The following is a 16,532-nucleotide window of genomic DNA, read 5'->3' as shown; positions in this document are numbered from 1 at the left end:
CTGCTCAGCAAGAACTGTTGTGGTGAATAGGAAATTGCATCTAGGTCCACAGTATTTCTCCATTGCCCTTTTTTTTTTTTTTTTTTAATGTAAGGTAGCATTTTGATACAACGTAAATAAAAACCAGGGTTTATCAGCCCTTAAAAATACAATCCTAGACTGTGGCATTTCTAAAAATTTCATGATTCAATATTCTGATGGAAAAAAAAACCCAACACATTAACAATTTATTCAAGGTTTAAACTGACCTCTAGCTAGAAAAGAATATATATCTAAGTAAAAAAATAATTAAAATTCAAAATTAGCTACGAAGATAATTAAAATAGCAAAAAAATCATATTTTGAGTTTAATTCAAGGTCTTGGAGACCGGTCAGTAGCCGAGCAATACTTCTGTATAATTATACATGCAAAATCATTTAATAAAATTTAAATCCTATTAAACAATCAGATTTAATGTTATGACTGTTTTTTTTTATTAGAATACATGTTTTACATCTTTGGATTTTTTTGAAGGCTTTGCAAGTTTTAATTTATCTATTTAGTACATGAATATATTTATAACACGTTATATATTATATTTGGTTCGGGTACATGATAAAGAGTATGTTTGGGAGTGTGAGCGGTTGCTTTTCAAAGTGTTTTTCACTCGGAAATATATTAAAATAATATTTTTTTTATTTTAAAAAAATATTTTTATATCAGTGCATCAAAATGATCTAAAAACACCAAAAAAATATTAATTTGAAGTAAAGAAAAAATAAAAATAATTTTTTTTTTTTTAAAAACGCTTTTGAAACGCAAAAATAAATAAGACCAAAATATACATGCATAAAACAAAATAAACCATATTTTGTTAGCAACTACAAGAAAAAATTCAAAATCATCCCTGTCTCAAGATAAAAAATGAATGAAATTTGTAATACTTTTTTTTTTCTAGAAGAAACGCGGGACAAAGACGGGGATCAAAAAATTAATAAATAAGAGAAGAGGAATACAAAGAAAAGGGAGAAAATTGAGGTGACAAATTTTCCCACGACACTAGTAAATGAGTGTGTAGCTTCATTGTTTTATATTATCATTGAAGCTTCTCTTTTCTTTTCTTTTTCAATTGCCCCCTCTCTATTTTTTTTTTCATTCCCCTTCTTTTCTATTTTAATTTTTATTTTTTTTCTCAAATTCATCCTTTTATTCTTCTAAATATAAAGTTACCTATTGTCTCTAGATTAAAAAAAAATTATTGTTATTATTATTATCTTGGCCACTATCAATTATGTGCATGCTGAAGCAAAACACATGATCTTGAGTAAATTATATTAATTCAACTTCCAAGTAATTTAATATTTTTCAGGCTAAACAAGAAGTTGGATCAAAATATTTTAATATCATTATTTTTTTCAATTTCATCCTTAAATGTTTTTTACCGATCAACCAAGTTATCTCTTGACTGGTCAAGTTGACAGGTCATGTCAAGACAACTTCCATATAGTTTACTTTAAAACTCAGGCTAAGTAAAAAGTTAGCTTGAAATGTTTTTATATCAATTTTGTTTTTTTCTCAATTCCATCCTCAAACTCTTTTTATCGATCGATCAAGATGTTTTCAAACCGGTCAAGTGAATTAGATCATACCAATACAACTTTTATACAATTTAATTTTAAATTTGAATTATACAAGATGTCAAATCAAGAGGTTCAAGATTGACATACTAGGTCAATATTAATACAAATATTAAATAGCTCTTAATGACCTCGAGTATTTTTTTTATTGCATTCAATTATTTTTTACCCAACTTTTGCAACGTGGATCAGTAAACTAGTTATTTTACTATCAAAATTGAAAGATTTGAGATTACAGGTCTAAAAACTTTTCATGTCAATTAATTGTTTAAAAATAATTTTGAAGGTAATATATGTTATTACCACGTCTTTAGGTGTGTTTAAATGTATTTTTCAATGAAAACCAAACCGTAAAAAAATGAGATTCCGAGTGTTTATGATGTCGATGGGACGAGGGAATTCAGCACAAATGCCAGATCCCAACGATTAACCGAAGAATGCTGCGGCGTTACATCCTCCTTTCATTCTACTCGGGCTTGCACAGTAGCCTAGGTCTGCGCGGGCTGGCTGGGTCCAAGCCTTGCCTATTTTCTTAACGTCTGGCAGCTTAAGATTGCCATTGGTATAATCTTAAGATTGCATTTCTTGATTATCATAAAATAAAATAAAAAATAAATACCCAACCAGCACATGACTGCTCAACAATAATTTATGACAGCATTCATGGTAACCAATAAGCTCAACCATAATACCATGATATCTCCTTTAATGAAGCCATCACAATCATATATCATAAAAGATAGTACAATGAATGTAGCTAAAAATGATAAATGCATATTTCATTATAGTTTGTATTTACGGCATGTCTTTAAAAATATAATAAAAATTGTTTTTTAAAGTGCATTAATTTTATTTTTTTTATTAAAAACATCTAAAACTAAATGGGTGTTGACCAAAAACTCGTTGAGCTCAGGTTGATGATCAATGTTCTTCACATGAGTTCCATTGTTTATCACACTTTGGACCGGAAGCGTTTAATGTTCCCACACAAATTAAGGGCTGCTGAAGAATTGGATTACTGCTCCTCAATAATGAAAACCAAAGAGATGGGCAGGAGGATAAGAGCAGAAACAAACTTGGACAAACAGACGCAGAAAAAACAGCGAAAAGAAGGCGGGGGTCCCAACCAAGTGGATGAGATCTCAAGCTCAGGTTAACAGGCTGTTAGGCACCTTTCTTCAGGCCAGCGCAGCAAACAAAAACATTTGAATTGGTAAAAAAAATCATAAGTGAACCTGTAAAAAACAGTCGCCTATGAAGCAACGGAGGAAAATGAAGCAGTCCTGGCCAAATCTCTTTATTTCATCCAATAAAGTGTCTAAGTGGATATGTGTTAGAAGGCTGAAGTTCTCAAGCTGCAGATCAAAGGGTGTTAGTATGTTCTCTCTCAGCAAGTGGCAAAAAAACCAGCAGGGAAAGCGAAGGAACTCAACGGGAAAAAAAAAAGAAGAAGATGACACGTCAGAAAAGAAAAGAACACCTTCATTCGGTTGGAAAGCAATTATATTGGAACAGGGTCAAGAGAAGAAACAATATCACCATAGCATGCATTATATTCATTTCTTACAACATAATAAAGCAATCAAACCATAACAAACAAATCAAACACAAATGAAGCTCTCAATCTATATTTCACAGAAATCCTAAAACTTCATGCTACCAAGTTAAAAGCATGTGACGGAGGTACAATCCAATGGTTCACCAAAAACTATATATATAAAAAAAAAATACAGGAAGAAAGTAATGGAGTTGGTGTTTAACTTACCTTAACACCTGCATACTCTCCTAACTCAAAAAACCTAGGAATCAGAGAACTATGCATGACTTAACAATGAATCTGCAAATGCAGGTTACTCGCAAAAAATCCCAAAAACTTTTGTACATGTCATGAATTTGAGAGCGCCATAAAATGGTTTAAATATATGGAAAAAAAACACCAAAAAACAATGTATCAGCCTACGATCTTAGATATGAAAAGGTGGGGGCAGTTTTATAAAAATACACTGTAACCTCGAAAAGACAGGAAAAAAGATAAAGCCATGCCAAAGTCCATTGAAATGAACAAAAAAAACATCGATAAGAATAAGAGCGCAAAAGAAACAAAGAAAAGTACCTCAGATAAATTAGGAATGAAAGAGCCCAAGATAACAGTGGATCAATAGGGAAAAAAGCGCACAACTGAGTTCAGAAAGCTGGCCGATCAAAGACTAAGACAGTTCCATGATCCTCTGCAAAAGACAATTAATCAGTTCCAAAAAAGTCAGGCCCCAGAGACCTCACCAAACTTGCAAGCAGCAAAAAAAAATACATGTCAGGAACTATTCCTAGGATTAAAACACACCATCCATGAAAGATAAAAAAACAAAAGAGGACAAAAAAGCCACTCAAGCCACCAAAACATCAAGCAAACATGGGCATAATTAGACCACGGCAAAAGAAAAAAAAAAAAAAAAAAGGGAAAGAGACGCAGCATAAACGCACAAAAGACCTCCTGAGAAGTTTCCCTCGGAAAAGGCTCCAAATATTCAGGTAAAGCCTGTACAAATAATCAAAAAGAGAGGGAAATTTTACAATCCAAAGCTAGATAGGCAATCTCTTATCATCATAGAACGCCAAAACAACAGAGCCTCTTCAAGCAAATCACACAGACGCAAAAACTGGCCAGCAAAAGCATACTTATACAGCCATTATAGTCAAGGTACCAGGCTGCCAAAACTGGTTGTTCAAAAAACACTCCCCAAAGCAATTTTTGCACCACATTCAAATTTATTTAATCTCTATCTTGCTTACTAACGCCTAACCGATGTTCTATGCGCCACTCCGAACGTTTTAGGTGGCTCTCATTTATTCCTGTTAAATGAACGGAAACTGGAATTTCTGCCCTGCCAAGCCATGATAAGAACATGGATCCATCCTTAGAAATCTATATTTGTAGTTAACCTTGCTTCGAAAGCAAAAGGATCCTTAAAAAACCCTGATCATTGATCCAGTGCTCTCAAAGTAGCAGCTCATCCACACCAGCAAACCTAGGTTAACAATCTAAACACTACAAATAATCCATGGTTCAACAACCAATCGAATCCCAATGCAACAGGTAGTATGGAAGCATGATCAGGCAAAAAAAGAGAAGGCAATGAAAGAGGAAAAACCTGGCCAAGAAGAACATCCACAAAGGAGACAAAAGCCTCAGCAAGCGCACTGGAAAACTATTCCTATGAGACACTATGAACACAAAACAAACCTGCATATTCAATGAAAGAAAACCAAAACCTAGGAAGATAACCTCAAAGAAATTAGCATCGAAAAAATAAAAGACAGAACCAAGCTAACGATAATAAAGGAAGAAAAGTTGCCCAAAAAGATGCACCAGGAGGAACAATGGTAGAAAGCTAAATGAACAAAAAGAGGAAGCAAGCATAGAGGCATGAAAAAAAAAAACCAAATCGAAACACGAATGAGCCTATCTGCACTCTCCAACCCAAAAGAAAGGACGTAAAAGCATGGCGAGCCCAAGGGCAATAGTAGCTGCCATATTTTAAAACCTAGTAAAATAGGACATGAAATGACAACATAGCAAGCACAGGTCCATAAAAAGGGTAGGAAAAGCTAACCAAACCAGAACAGCAGGAAAGAAAACCAAACCTGACAACAACCGAATAGCTGCCATATTTTAAAACCTAATATAATAGGACATGAAATGACACCATAGCAAGCACAGGTCCATAAAAAAGGGTAAGAAAAGCTAACCAAACCAGAACAGCAGGAAAGAAAACCAAACCTGACAACAACCGAATATGCCTCAGAGGACAAATGACAGGAATCAGGAACTGAAACCCCCAAAGCAATTGTCCAGATTAAACAAATCGTCTAATCCCACCCAATAAGCAGCAGCTCTCCCAATGTTGCAGGAGGACTAAGTAATGTGCATTGAATGTATAATCATGATTAGGGGCCATCTTTTCTGAGCCAAGACCCATAATCGATAAAAATTTAGCGTGGCCACAATTAAAAAGAAAAAAAGAACCTCAAGCCGCTACCAAACCCCACCAACATCGCTGAACAGACGAAAGGAGACCCAAGCCGAAGCAAGCCCAGCTCTCCAGAGGAAGAGGCGCAAACGACTCCCTCAAGCCAGCAGCACCCAAGCCCGGCCAGAGCAGGAAGCACCAATTGAAGCCTTGAGAAGAAAAGGGCATCTCCAGCCGAAAGTCAAAGCACATTGCAACCAAGACAAATCACCCCAGAGCATGGGAGAGGAAGAGGCGCGAAGATCAGTTCTGCAGGTCCACAGTATACGATTTCAGTTTGGTTTTGCGTTTTAAATTTTTTTTAAAAAATACTTGATTTTTTTTAAAAATTAATATTTTTTTTAATATTTTTATTTTAATAAATTGATATAAAAATAATTTTTTAAAAATAAATAATTTTATTTTAATATATTTTTAAACAAAAAATATAAAAAACAATCATTATTATATTCCTAAACACCATAACAGTCCTGATTTAAGTGATTTTATTACTAGGTTTAGAGTTTTTTTAATTTAATTTTAATTTTAATATGTATTATACATTGACCTTGCTAATAAAATTAAAAATTTATTCAGAGAAATAAAGTTATTAAATACAACTGAATATATGATATGTGTTGTAATGTTAGATATATTAATTTATTTTTATCTCTTAATTTTTTCAGCATAGTTTTTATATATCATCAACAATTTTTTTATATTTTTTGGTCCAATCAGTTCTCGAAATATTCTAATAGAAGTATATATAAGATTGAAAATTTTTTATGGCAAAAAAACACATAGTAAAAGTATGCATGTATTTTTTTCATGGAAAATTAAACTATTTGACCCATAATAAAAAATCAATTAAATAGCTAACATATACTAAAAGATCTTGGATTTTTTTCAAATCTAATTAAATAAAACTAGATTTGAAATTATAAAAAATACCAAATTATAATATAAATAATTGAAAATTTTTCAAGCTCATATATTTATTTTTAGTCATTTTGAACATGAAAAGGCAAATAATTAAAACTCTTCTCGTGAAATAAAAACTATGGATACAAATATTAATTATTGACAATAATTATTTTCTTTTAATGACTTTTATTTTTATTTTTAAAGGAGGTTGAAAAAACAAGAAAAATAAAATTTTGAACTAAAATTAATATTTTTTTAATCTAAAAAATTAAAAGGATTTATTATTTATAGTTCAAAAGGTATGAAGACTACAGTAAATATTTTTCTAAGAGTTTGAAAACCACAATTTTTTTTTTTCACTTAGGATCCTTTTTTTATTTTTTCTAATAAATTAATTGTTTTAAATTTGATCTTACAAGGGGAAATTTTTTAAAAAAATAATTGCGCTATGGAAGTCCACTGTTAATCGAGTCTCGATTTATTACAGTGGTGCGGAGACCGTACTTTTAGTGTTTTATCAATAATAATATGTACTGAGCTAACAAGGAAACAATTCAATTTGTTAATATGAATAAACTAAAAAAATTAAAATTTATTATGGAACTTATTATCTACCACCTACCACCCAACCCACTCTTTTAATCTCCAATAAATCAAATAATTAAAATTTATCTTACGATGTCTTTCTTTTCTATCTAAGAAACTAGAACAACACTGCTCTCATCCACTGAACTTTATCCAAAAATGTCAACCGAGAATGAACCCCACGCGCCACTGCTCCGCCCTCGCCAAGACCCTCCGACCTCCCCAACATCCCGCCAAACCACCCTATCCGCCCTCCTAGGCCGAGCCACCGGACGACGCGGCCCCTCCATGCTGGTAAGAGAAACAGCGGCGCGTGAGCTGGATGAGAGACGCGCCGACTGGGGGTACTCGAAGCCGGTTGTGTCATTAGACATGATGTGGAACGCAGCGTTCGTGGTGGTGTCGGTAACGATGCTTCTGGTGACGGTGAAGGAGAGGCCGAACACACCGATAAGGATATGGATCTGTGGGTACGCGTTGCAGTGTCTGGTGCATGTCGTTTTGGTGTGGCTGGAGTATAGGAGAAGGAATACGCGAAGAGAGAGAGATATAGAGAGCCAGCAACAGTCAACTGAGGAAGAGAATGTTCCTGAGAGTGACGAAGAGGATGACAGGGCTTCTTTCATTTCTCCTAGATCAAGGTATAAAAATATTTTTTTCCATTTTTTTTGTTGCAATTGTTGGTTTCTGTGCCAATTTAATTGGGATTTTTTTTATTTTTTAAAGGATGGTTTTTGGGTAGGGTTTTTGTGTCATTTGTTTTTGGGGTAATGATGAGAGTAAAATAATAATGAAATGAAGAGGATGCTTTTCACTTCATTTGTTGTTGGTTTTAGTTTTGTTTTTTGATATGCAGTGCTGCTTTACAGCTGGGCTTGGTTCCTCAGCTCACTTGTCCTTGATAATTCATATTCCATCAAATTCTTTTCATTGGAAGAAGACTAACACAATATCTAAAGTGTTAAAAGTTCACCATTGAAAGTTTCTTGCTGGTGAAAATGTTGAGGATTACAGTTTTACCGGATGATATCATCCGCGGCACACTTAACCTGCCTTTTCACATAAACTAGTTGGATTTTTTTTTAGAAACTCGAAGGAAGGAGTTGTTTTTAGGATTATAAAATCCAGTGTGGGATGATTTTGACTAAACTTAAGATGGTGGAAGGTGGTTTTTGCACGAAAATGGGATGGATTTTTTTTTTTACTTATTTAATTACTTTCTCAATACAACAAGTAATGTTCACAAGTTTCTTGATTTTTAAGCATTTGTGGTTATAATGTTTGTGAAGAGCTTCATGGTTTCTCTAGCATAACAGTATGGGTATTTCATCCATGTAACTGTTGGACTCTGAATATCTATAATCTCATGCCTGTGCCCAACTCTGCTCAGCTCACAAAAGCTTTGAATTATGTGATTTCACTGTGTATGCATTTATGCACGTGGGACTGAAGTGAGCTCCAAAATGTGATATCCTGCTATTTGTTATTGAGTGACTTTCCTCCTACTTACTCTTGTATGTCTCTCCAGTGGTATCACTCATAGTATGTTGTCTTAGTAACTTCACCGGAAGCTTTTATCTATTTATTGCACTTTTTCTTAATTTAATGATATCTGCTCAGCGTTACTAAAAGATGTGAATCGGTGAATACGATGGTGTCATTTCTTTGGTGGATGGTTGGCTTTTATTGGGTAGTCTCTGGTGGCGATGTCCTTTTGCAAAATGCTCCACATTTGTACTGGTAAGCAGTTTACCAATCTAGTACTGAAATTCTGTTTCCAAGGTGGTGGGCATTACCAAATACCACAAGCTCTTTTGAAAGCTTCATGTGCCCATGTATGAGAAAATTGAACTGCCTTTTCTTCTTCATCTTTTAAATACAACCATGCTCTATCAGTAATTTCTTGCAAGCATACCAGAACATCTTTTTCCGAAGCAACCAACAACCCCTCATGCTCTGTGCTAGATTATTTGGCACATAAACCTTACGGGTATTAGGATGTAGGGCATCTCCATACTTTTATCTCCTCTGTGCCAGCTGCATGCATCAATGATATATGCAAACAAAGACCACAAGAATCTCTAATTCTGAATTTCTGCAGGCTGGCTGTGGTTTTTCTCGCGTTTGATGTGTTCTTTGCGATCTTTTGTGTTGTTTTGGCATGTTTGATTGGGATCGCTCTCTGTTGCTGCTTGCCATGCATTATTGCTATTCTTTATGCTGTTGCGGGGCAGGTATGAAGATCTAAGTTTACTAAATAAATAATTTGTTGACTTGTAAGCCTTATAGCTGTTGGCATTTTCACTTGCTCAAGTAGGATTTACTGCTGCTCTCATTGCATGAATGACTATATAGGAAGGTGCATCAGAAGCAGATCTCATTCAGCTGCCAAAATACAAATTTCAAATGATACGCAATGAGGAAAAGCCTGGCATTGAGGCAGGGAAAATGGTTCCTGTTGAAACAAGTAGCAGATTTTTGGGAACTGAGCGTATACTTTTACCTGAGGATGCAGTAAGTTCTGTTATGAAAATTTTCACAGTTTCTTAAAGCCTGTGGATCTGCACTGCTATAAACCATGTTTAGAAGGAAATGCTGTTGTTTTTATTGGAAAGCCATGGAATTTTTCAATCTGCTCTCCGTTGTTCTGTTATATATGTGCACTTACACCCCTAGTATTTGTGCAAAATTAATTGAAAGAAAAATTGAGCTATTTATTTGCTAGTGCAATGTTGGTGAGCAAGCACCATATTAGATCATACCGAGATAACTAGTGGTGAACTCGGCTGCTGGTTAATAATTCTGTCAATGTGGAGTAATTGTTTAAATTTGGTGTCTTACCATAGATTGGAATCTCTTCTTAGCCAGTAATTACTTCTTCAAAATATCCTGATAAGAAGTGGAAAATCATGTCCCTCAAGAAGAATGAATGCATGTGTGTGAGTGGAGAGATGCTAGTATGATGTTGTGTATCAGCTCCATTGTTCTATTAAGTAGCTCAATTAATTTTTGTGAGACAAATGACTGGCTCAGGTAAGTCTACATTTTCATGCTAGGCTAGTCAGCTTCTTTGGCTATGAGTTACATCAATGTATTAGGTTTGGACTTGAAAAATATAAGATTTAAGATTATATTTTTGCTTGTTTGCTCCTCGATTAAGAGGAGAGGTTGGAGTGGTCTTAAAAAAAAATGCTTTGATGAAAAAAAATGGAAAATTGCAACGGCCAAGAAATATTTGAAAGATACATGAGTCGCAAGTTTTTCCAATCGTAGTTCACTTCCACTATGATTTTTAAGAAATTTCACTAATGATCTGGAGTTTTGTTTCATCATTTTCTTTCTTTGATTTTTTACCCTTTAGGAATGCTGTATATGTCTCAGCCCATATGAGGATGGAGCAGAACTCCATGCACTCCCTTGCAACCATCATTTCCATGCTACATGCATTGTGAAATGGCTTAAGATGAATGCAACATGTCCTCTCTGCAAGTTCAACATTCTCAAGGGAAATGAACAAGCATGAAGAGAATACAAGGAGACACAGTATTCAGCTGGGTTGATGCCCCCCACACACCGTTCATCTTCATGTACAGAAGAAACCGAGGCAGAAGGAAAGAAGCTTCTTCAAATTCCTGTGAAGAATACAAGTTGTGTCATTCAGTCAATCAAGCTTCATTTAGTGTATTCATTTCGGCCTTTGGAGTTGTATTGATTCTTCTTCCTCTCCTGAGTTGTTCGAGGAGTGTGAAAAATGGAGCAAGAGTTTTCAGGCCTTCTGTTTATGCTTAAATTATTTGTTTGTAGTTATGTAATTGCACGATTGCATCTATAGTAATACCTGTGCCATTCTGATTGTGGCTTTTAGGTATACGTGTATCAGCCTCCTTGGCATTGTATTCATTGAAGATCTGATTTTCAGGCTTCATGGCTGTGTACAATTTATCTGAAGCGTTCTTTTCTTTGTAGTTATATGGAATGATGTTTCTCGTTGCAGAGGCTTATAACTTGTCCTGCCTCTAGTTCTGCTTCAGTTCATGTAGCAAAAATGGGTGCATGCTTAGCTTAGCTGGCACCTTTTCAGATTCTGTTACTTCCAATTTTTTTATTTTTTTATTTATCAAGATGCAAGTTTTGGAAAACCCCCCCCTTTTTTTTTAACAAAAGGAAAGCCCATTGATACGGCTGGGGCAAAAGAATTTTATTCTCTTGTAAACTGTTAAAATTAATTTAATTATGCTCTCCGATAACAGAAATTGCACCACGGTTAACTATATGAAGTGCCTGTTTCAAATAATATTTTTTAATTTTAACATAAGCAAAAATATTATTTTAAAAAACGGGTTGGTTGAGACCCAAAAAATATCACTTTAAAAGCTTATTTGAAGTTAAAAAAAAAATTAAAAACACCATTGTACTACAATGACAATCTAGACCTAAGTTTGGTATTATGGAGTGGCCATGCTTTCCAAAAAAATTAATTTTTTATTTATTATTTTTATGTATTTTTTAATATTTTAATATACTAATATTAAAAATAAAATTTTAAAAATTAAAAAATATTTTAATGATTACCTACAATACCAATCACTATTTAATAATGTTTTTACTTCCAAAACTGCATCGAGTTTTCGAAATCGTGTTTCTAAAAAATTCAAAAAAATTTTTTTTTTTGCTAAAATTTAATATGTTCTAGATCGTTTTGATATGCTGATGTCAAAAATAATTTTTTAAAAATAAAAAAAAATCATTGGCATACATTTCAATACGAAAAATTATTTAAAAAGCAACCACAACCATACTACCAAATACTCACTTTATGTGCCTTTCTTATTTTGGCTTGTGGGTTTTATTTTTTTATCATAAAACATTGGAGTGCCGAATGCATGATCACAACCCTATCCAATAATGATTAATACACCACAAATCAAAGGTTGCAGGTACAAGAACTAAGATCATGTTTGGTATGTATTTCAAACAGGAGTTAGGTAAATTTTATTTTTTAAAAAATAAAAAATTTTATATATATTTTTATATCATTTTAATATATTTATATCATAAATAAATTTTTTAAAATTATTATTTTAATATATTTTTAAACCTTCACTCCCTCGGTGCATCTTGTCATTAAACTATTGGGATCGTTAAACCTACATTATATAAATATTTAACTTCTCTTGCCTAGCCAACGGCTGGAGTAGCTCAGTTGGTTAGAGCGTGTGGCTGTTAACCACAAGGTCGAAGGTTCAACCCCTTCCTCTAGCGAAGTTCATTTTAAAAAAAAATGTGTGGTAAACTGGTAATAATGATGGGTTTTAGTTTTCAGGACCTCCCTGCGTGGAGAAAATTGAGAGCTAAATCTTCGAAACAAAGAATCCTACGGTCGGGAAATGGAAGACGAAATCCCACTTTCAACTCTAACTTGCCCACGTTTCCGAGTTTAATAGGTAGCTTCCTTGGAGCAATTGTCGTTTTTGGCACAGGGAAAATTGGCTATGCAAAATTCGTTGTTTGCCCAACTCCAATGAGTAAGAGTGTATTTATTTTTATGGTTAAAATGTGTTTTTAATTTTTTAAAAATATTTTTCTTATTTTAAATTGATGTTTTTGTTTTTTTATAGTTTTGATGTTTTAATATTAAAAATATTTTTAAAAAAATATATTATTTTTAATATATTTTTAAAAAATATATTATTTTTAAATAAAAAAATACTTTAAAATTTAATTATAATAATTACTATAATTATAAACACTACCTGAAGGATTTAGGCAAAGAAAATATAGTAGTTGATGGAAATGTACTATCGTCCCAAAACTCAAGCCAAGGCAGGGGAAGAAGAAGATGTTTAAGAGTTTGTTTATGTTTTTTTTTTAAAGTGTTTTTTATTTAAAAATATATTAAAGTAATATTTTTTTATTTTTAAAAAATTATTTTTGATATAATATATTAAAATAATCTAAAAATACTAAAAAAATATTAATTTAAAACAATAAATTCTCGATTTTATTTATAAAAAAAAAAAAAACAGACACTTCAAAGACATACTTCCGCAAATGCAAATGCCAAGTATAAAGCTAAGCGGAATCTTTTGCAAAATACACGGCCTGTGTTGCTGCATCTGAATGACAGCTTCTGTAACTAGTTTGCAAAGCCTCTCTTTCTCCACGAGGCAGTACTCCACTTGCTAGATTACATCATGAACTGTAACATCACTAGCAACTAGCAAGTTCTATGTCTTTACTACACAAGAAAGCTGCATAACACCTAGCAGCAGAATCTTCATACCTGATGTCGCATCTCAATGAACGTCGCCGTAGGGACCAAAAATGTATACAGGGAAAAAAAAAATTGAAATTCACCATCACCTTGTAATTAGAGAAAGTTGGGGATTTTAAAAATTAGCATTGATTTTAAATATTCAGATAGAGAATTAGATATACTTAAAAATATAATAATGTCATTCTCATAGCATTTTTTTTTTATAAAAGGTTACATACTATATGTTCTCTTTTAAAATTATTTTTTTATTATTATTATCAATTGTCCTAATTATTTTAATTCCTTTTTTTATTTTTTTAATTTCTAGTTATTTTACGAATAGTTTGATGTCAGTCTTTAAACAAGTTAGAAAATAATATCAGTCTCTAAAAATAAAAAACTTATAAAAATATTGGTATTAAGTCTTAAAAATGAATTTTTATTGAAATTGTTAAAAATTAACACAACTCGTATCTGATTGTAAGATCAAAACATTGATTATTTTAAAAGAAGACATGTCAGTTAAGTTGTTTTTTTTTTTAGTTTAATGTGGGTGTCCGGGTCAGTTTGCTCGCACCTCGACTAAACCCACGGGCCCTGAAGTTAATGACCATGTAAGCCTCCAGTGGCCATCATATGAGCAACCACAGGGCTCAAATCTGAGACCACAGAGGAAGCAAATCTCTTGGTCCAAAGCTCTTACCACTAGGCCACCACCTGAGATAGTTAAGTTGTTCTTTTTTGACCGAGCGGGTGTTAGACATGTAAAAAAAAATAGAAAATTAAGAATTTTTATCATTATTTTTATATTTTAAAAAACATGGATTTTCCTTTTATTTTTTTGATATGTAAGCTCAAAGAGCCGATTTACCAAGAAAGTCTTGATGAATTTAATAAACTTATTATTAAATCTAAATATAAATATATAATTTTTTTTATTTAAAACATAACACAGTAATATTTTTATTCCAATGCTAATATCAAATAAAAACTTTTTTTTTGATTTTTTTATGGTAGGAATATTATTTTTATTGAGTACTAAAACGTAACTAATGTTTGTTTTTTTTTTTATGATAGAATATGCAAAAGAAAAAAAAAAGGATTTTTGGAAAGACTTGGCCGTGCAAGGTTTAAAGAAGGAGGTTTTTATTTTATTTTTTTTCTGACCATGGTACCACCAACATATGCAGACAGTGATCACTCAAAGTTCTCTCCTTTTTTTCTTCTTATTTATAATTAACTATATATCTTTTGCAGACATGGAAAAATTACAAGAAACTCTAGTCACAAAATAATATATTTGTTTTTGAAAATATTTTTTATATGAAAATATATTAAAATAATTTTTTTTAATTTATTTTTTGACAGTACTACATTAAAATAATATAAAAACACAAAAACATAAACAAAAACATAAAAAATTATTCTTTTAAAAATTACTTTTTTAAAAAAAAGTGACTTCATATTCATGAAGGAAAAAAAAAACGGTAGACTAGCCTAGAGACATCATTTTCTTTCTTGCTTTTGTTTTGTTTTTTTTTAAAAAAGCGAAGGTAGATTCCATGTCTAATAATCAGAGGGAGGAAAAAAATCCGCCGAAGCATATGCTTCACAGAAAAATCAAAGCCTTACCCCACACAGACAAGTTCTTTTTTCTTTCAGGACACCCCATGTTCATGAATCACAACGCCCTGCAGTTTCACAAGATTCAGACACTTGAAAGGCATGGTTTTCTGTCGAAGAATTCAACTATCTACAAAGGGTCTGTCTTCTTTTCTTTTCTTTTCTTTTCTTTTACACGTGAACTTACAAAAGAAAAATCCAGTGATCTGGTTCTCAAGATTATTCAACGCACAAGAATTACATTATCCAATCATATATTCATGCCAAGAACAAACATGAGATTTTTAATTCAACAACATATCACATGAACAAGAACTGAAGCAAGTAAACGTATCATACCTGGTATTGACAGCAGACAAATGCTATAAAACCTCCCTAACAGTGGCGCCGCCGCTTCTCTTTTTTTTTAATAACGATTCACTTCAGTCTTTCCCCGTCGCTATCTATATCTCGTTATAAAAATCATAACGCTCACATCATGAAGCGCATGCCCACCATGCATCAATTAATCAAATATTTCAGCTAGAAACTTGATAAAAATCACTGTCATTGTCAGGTTACATTCGAGAGTGTATAAAATAACAAAGTTGAAAAGAATACAGTCAATGTCATTTCTCTTTTCTTACGAGCTTTCACACGATATAGCCACATATGCAGAGAACAGATAGATAACTGACATTCAAAATCAGAAGTAAAATCACATATAGCATTCATAAGGCAACAAGAATCTTTCTGGAAAATTTATGATGGATTCAGAAATGACATTGCTCCACTAGCAAGAACATTAGTCCTCTACAAGCACAGGTGCTCCCATCAATATTTACCAGCTGGAGACCACCCTAGATCAATAAACCAAGTCCCTATGCAAGCGCTACAGGAAAAGGAAACATCAAAAGCATGTTTTTTATGGCAAAAGATGAAAGTCTACCCCTTGAACACAATTGAGCATGAACTTGTTTTTCAGTCAATATACAGTATATGCATAGCAAGACACAACACAACCGACATGACAAGGGTCAGATAGGCTCATGATTTTTTATGATGGCAAAGTTATACCCCACTAAAGTACATGAAATAAATCGACCCAATAGAGGTGGGGATGAAGTACAATTTCCCTCCATAAATAAATGGTGATGGGAGCTGTGTACCTGTCTTCCGCTGATAGAAAACCAGGATCCGATTATATATAACGTGATTTGTTTTTATATACTGTTTTGTTATTTAAGCTTGAACGTAAAATAAAAAATAAATTTTAAAAAAATAAATAAATATATATATTATTTTAAAACATTTCAAAATAAAAAACACTTTGAAAAATAACTTTTATTACGATGTTAAACACCACCTTAGTCTATACTAGTTGTAGATCAACGCTGCATCTCGAGGCTGAAATATTTTTTTATGTAAAAAATAATGACTCGGGTTAAATAAAATAATTTTATTTTAATTAAATGATAAAAAATAACACGACAGTAGATAGATCATTTTAAAAAAAATCTCATGATAATCTGAAAAAATTT

General features: G+C 32.6%; 1 protein-coding gene, 1 long non-coding RNA gene and 1 other non-coding gene across 3 annotated transcripts; 2 read left to right on the top strand and 1 right to left on the bottom strand.

Moving 5' to 3' along the window:
* Window positions 1-1,858: 1,858 nt before the first annotated feature.
* On the bottom strand, window positions 1,859-5,384 carry LOC112328442 (uncharacterized). The gene is made up of 2 exons (XR_002983336.2): window positions 4,767-5,384; window positions 1,859-3,845 (listed from the first exon to the last, which is right to left on the bottom strand). It is a non-coding gene; the product is annotated as an uncharacterized LOC112328442 (long non-coding RNA).
* Window positions 5,385-7,197: 1,813 nt separating this feature from the next.
* On the top strand, window positions 7,198-11,137 carry LOC7457804 (E3 ubiquitin protein ligase RIE1). The gene is made up of 5 exons (XM_002312428.4): window positions 7,198-7,774; window positions 8,754-8,873; window positions 9,235-9,367; window positions 9,489-9,647; window positions 10,495-11,137. Exons 1-5 carry the CDS (start codon window positions 7,293-7,295, stop codon window positions 10,654-10,656), a joined length of 1,056 nt encoding a protein of 351 aa, XP_002312464.3. The 5' UTR covers window positions 7,198-7,292; the 3' UTR covers window positions 10,657-11,137.
* A 1,184-nt stretch (window positions 11,138-12,321) lies between these two features.
* On the top strand, window positions 12,322-12,395 carry TRNAN-GUU (transfer RNA asparagine (anticodon GUU)). Its single transcript has one exon. It is a non-coding gene; the product is annotated as a tRNA-Asn (tRNA).
* The last annotated feature ends 4,137 nt before the right edge of the window (window positions 12,396-16,532 follow it).

Source organism: Populus trichocarpa, chromosome 8, assembly GCF_000002775.5.
Source record: "Populus trichocarpa isolate Nisqually-1 chromosome 8, P.trichocarpa_v4.1, whole genome shotgun sequence".
Classification (NCBI taxonomy): domain Eukaryota; kingdom Viridiplantae; phylum Streptophyta; class Magnoliopsida; order Malpighiales; family Salicaceae; genus Populus; species Populus trichocarpa.
The sequence above is the reverse complement of the archived record's forward strand: the minus strand, read 5'-3'. Positions and strand labels throughout refer to the sequence as shown.

What these genes read in the sequence shown, in the direction of transcription:
- LOC7457804 (XM_002312428.4), top strand. Translation starts at nt 7,293, where the DNA reads ATGTCAACCGAGAATGAACCCCACGCGCCACTGCTCCGCCCTCGCCAA. An exon ending in TTCATTTCTCCTAGATCAAG is followed by an intron (nt 7,775 to 8,753) that starts GTATAAAAATAT and finishes ATATCTGCTCAG; the next exon opens with CGTTACTAAAAGATGTGAAT. An exon ending in TACTTTTACCTGAGGATGCA is followed by an intron (nt 9,648 to 10,494) that starts GTAAGTTCTGTT and finishes TTTACCCTTTAG; the next exon opens with GAATGCTGTATATGTCTCAG.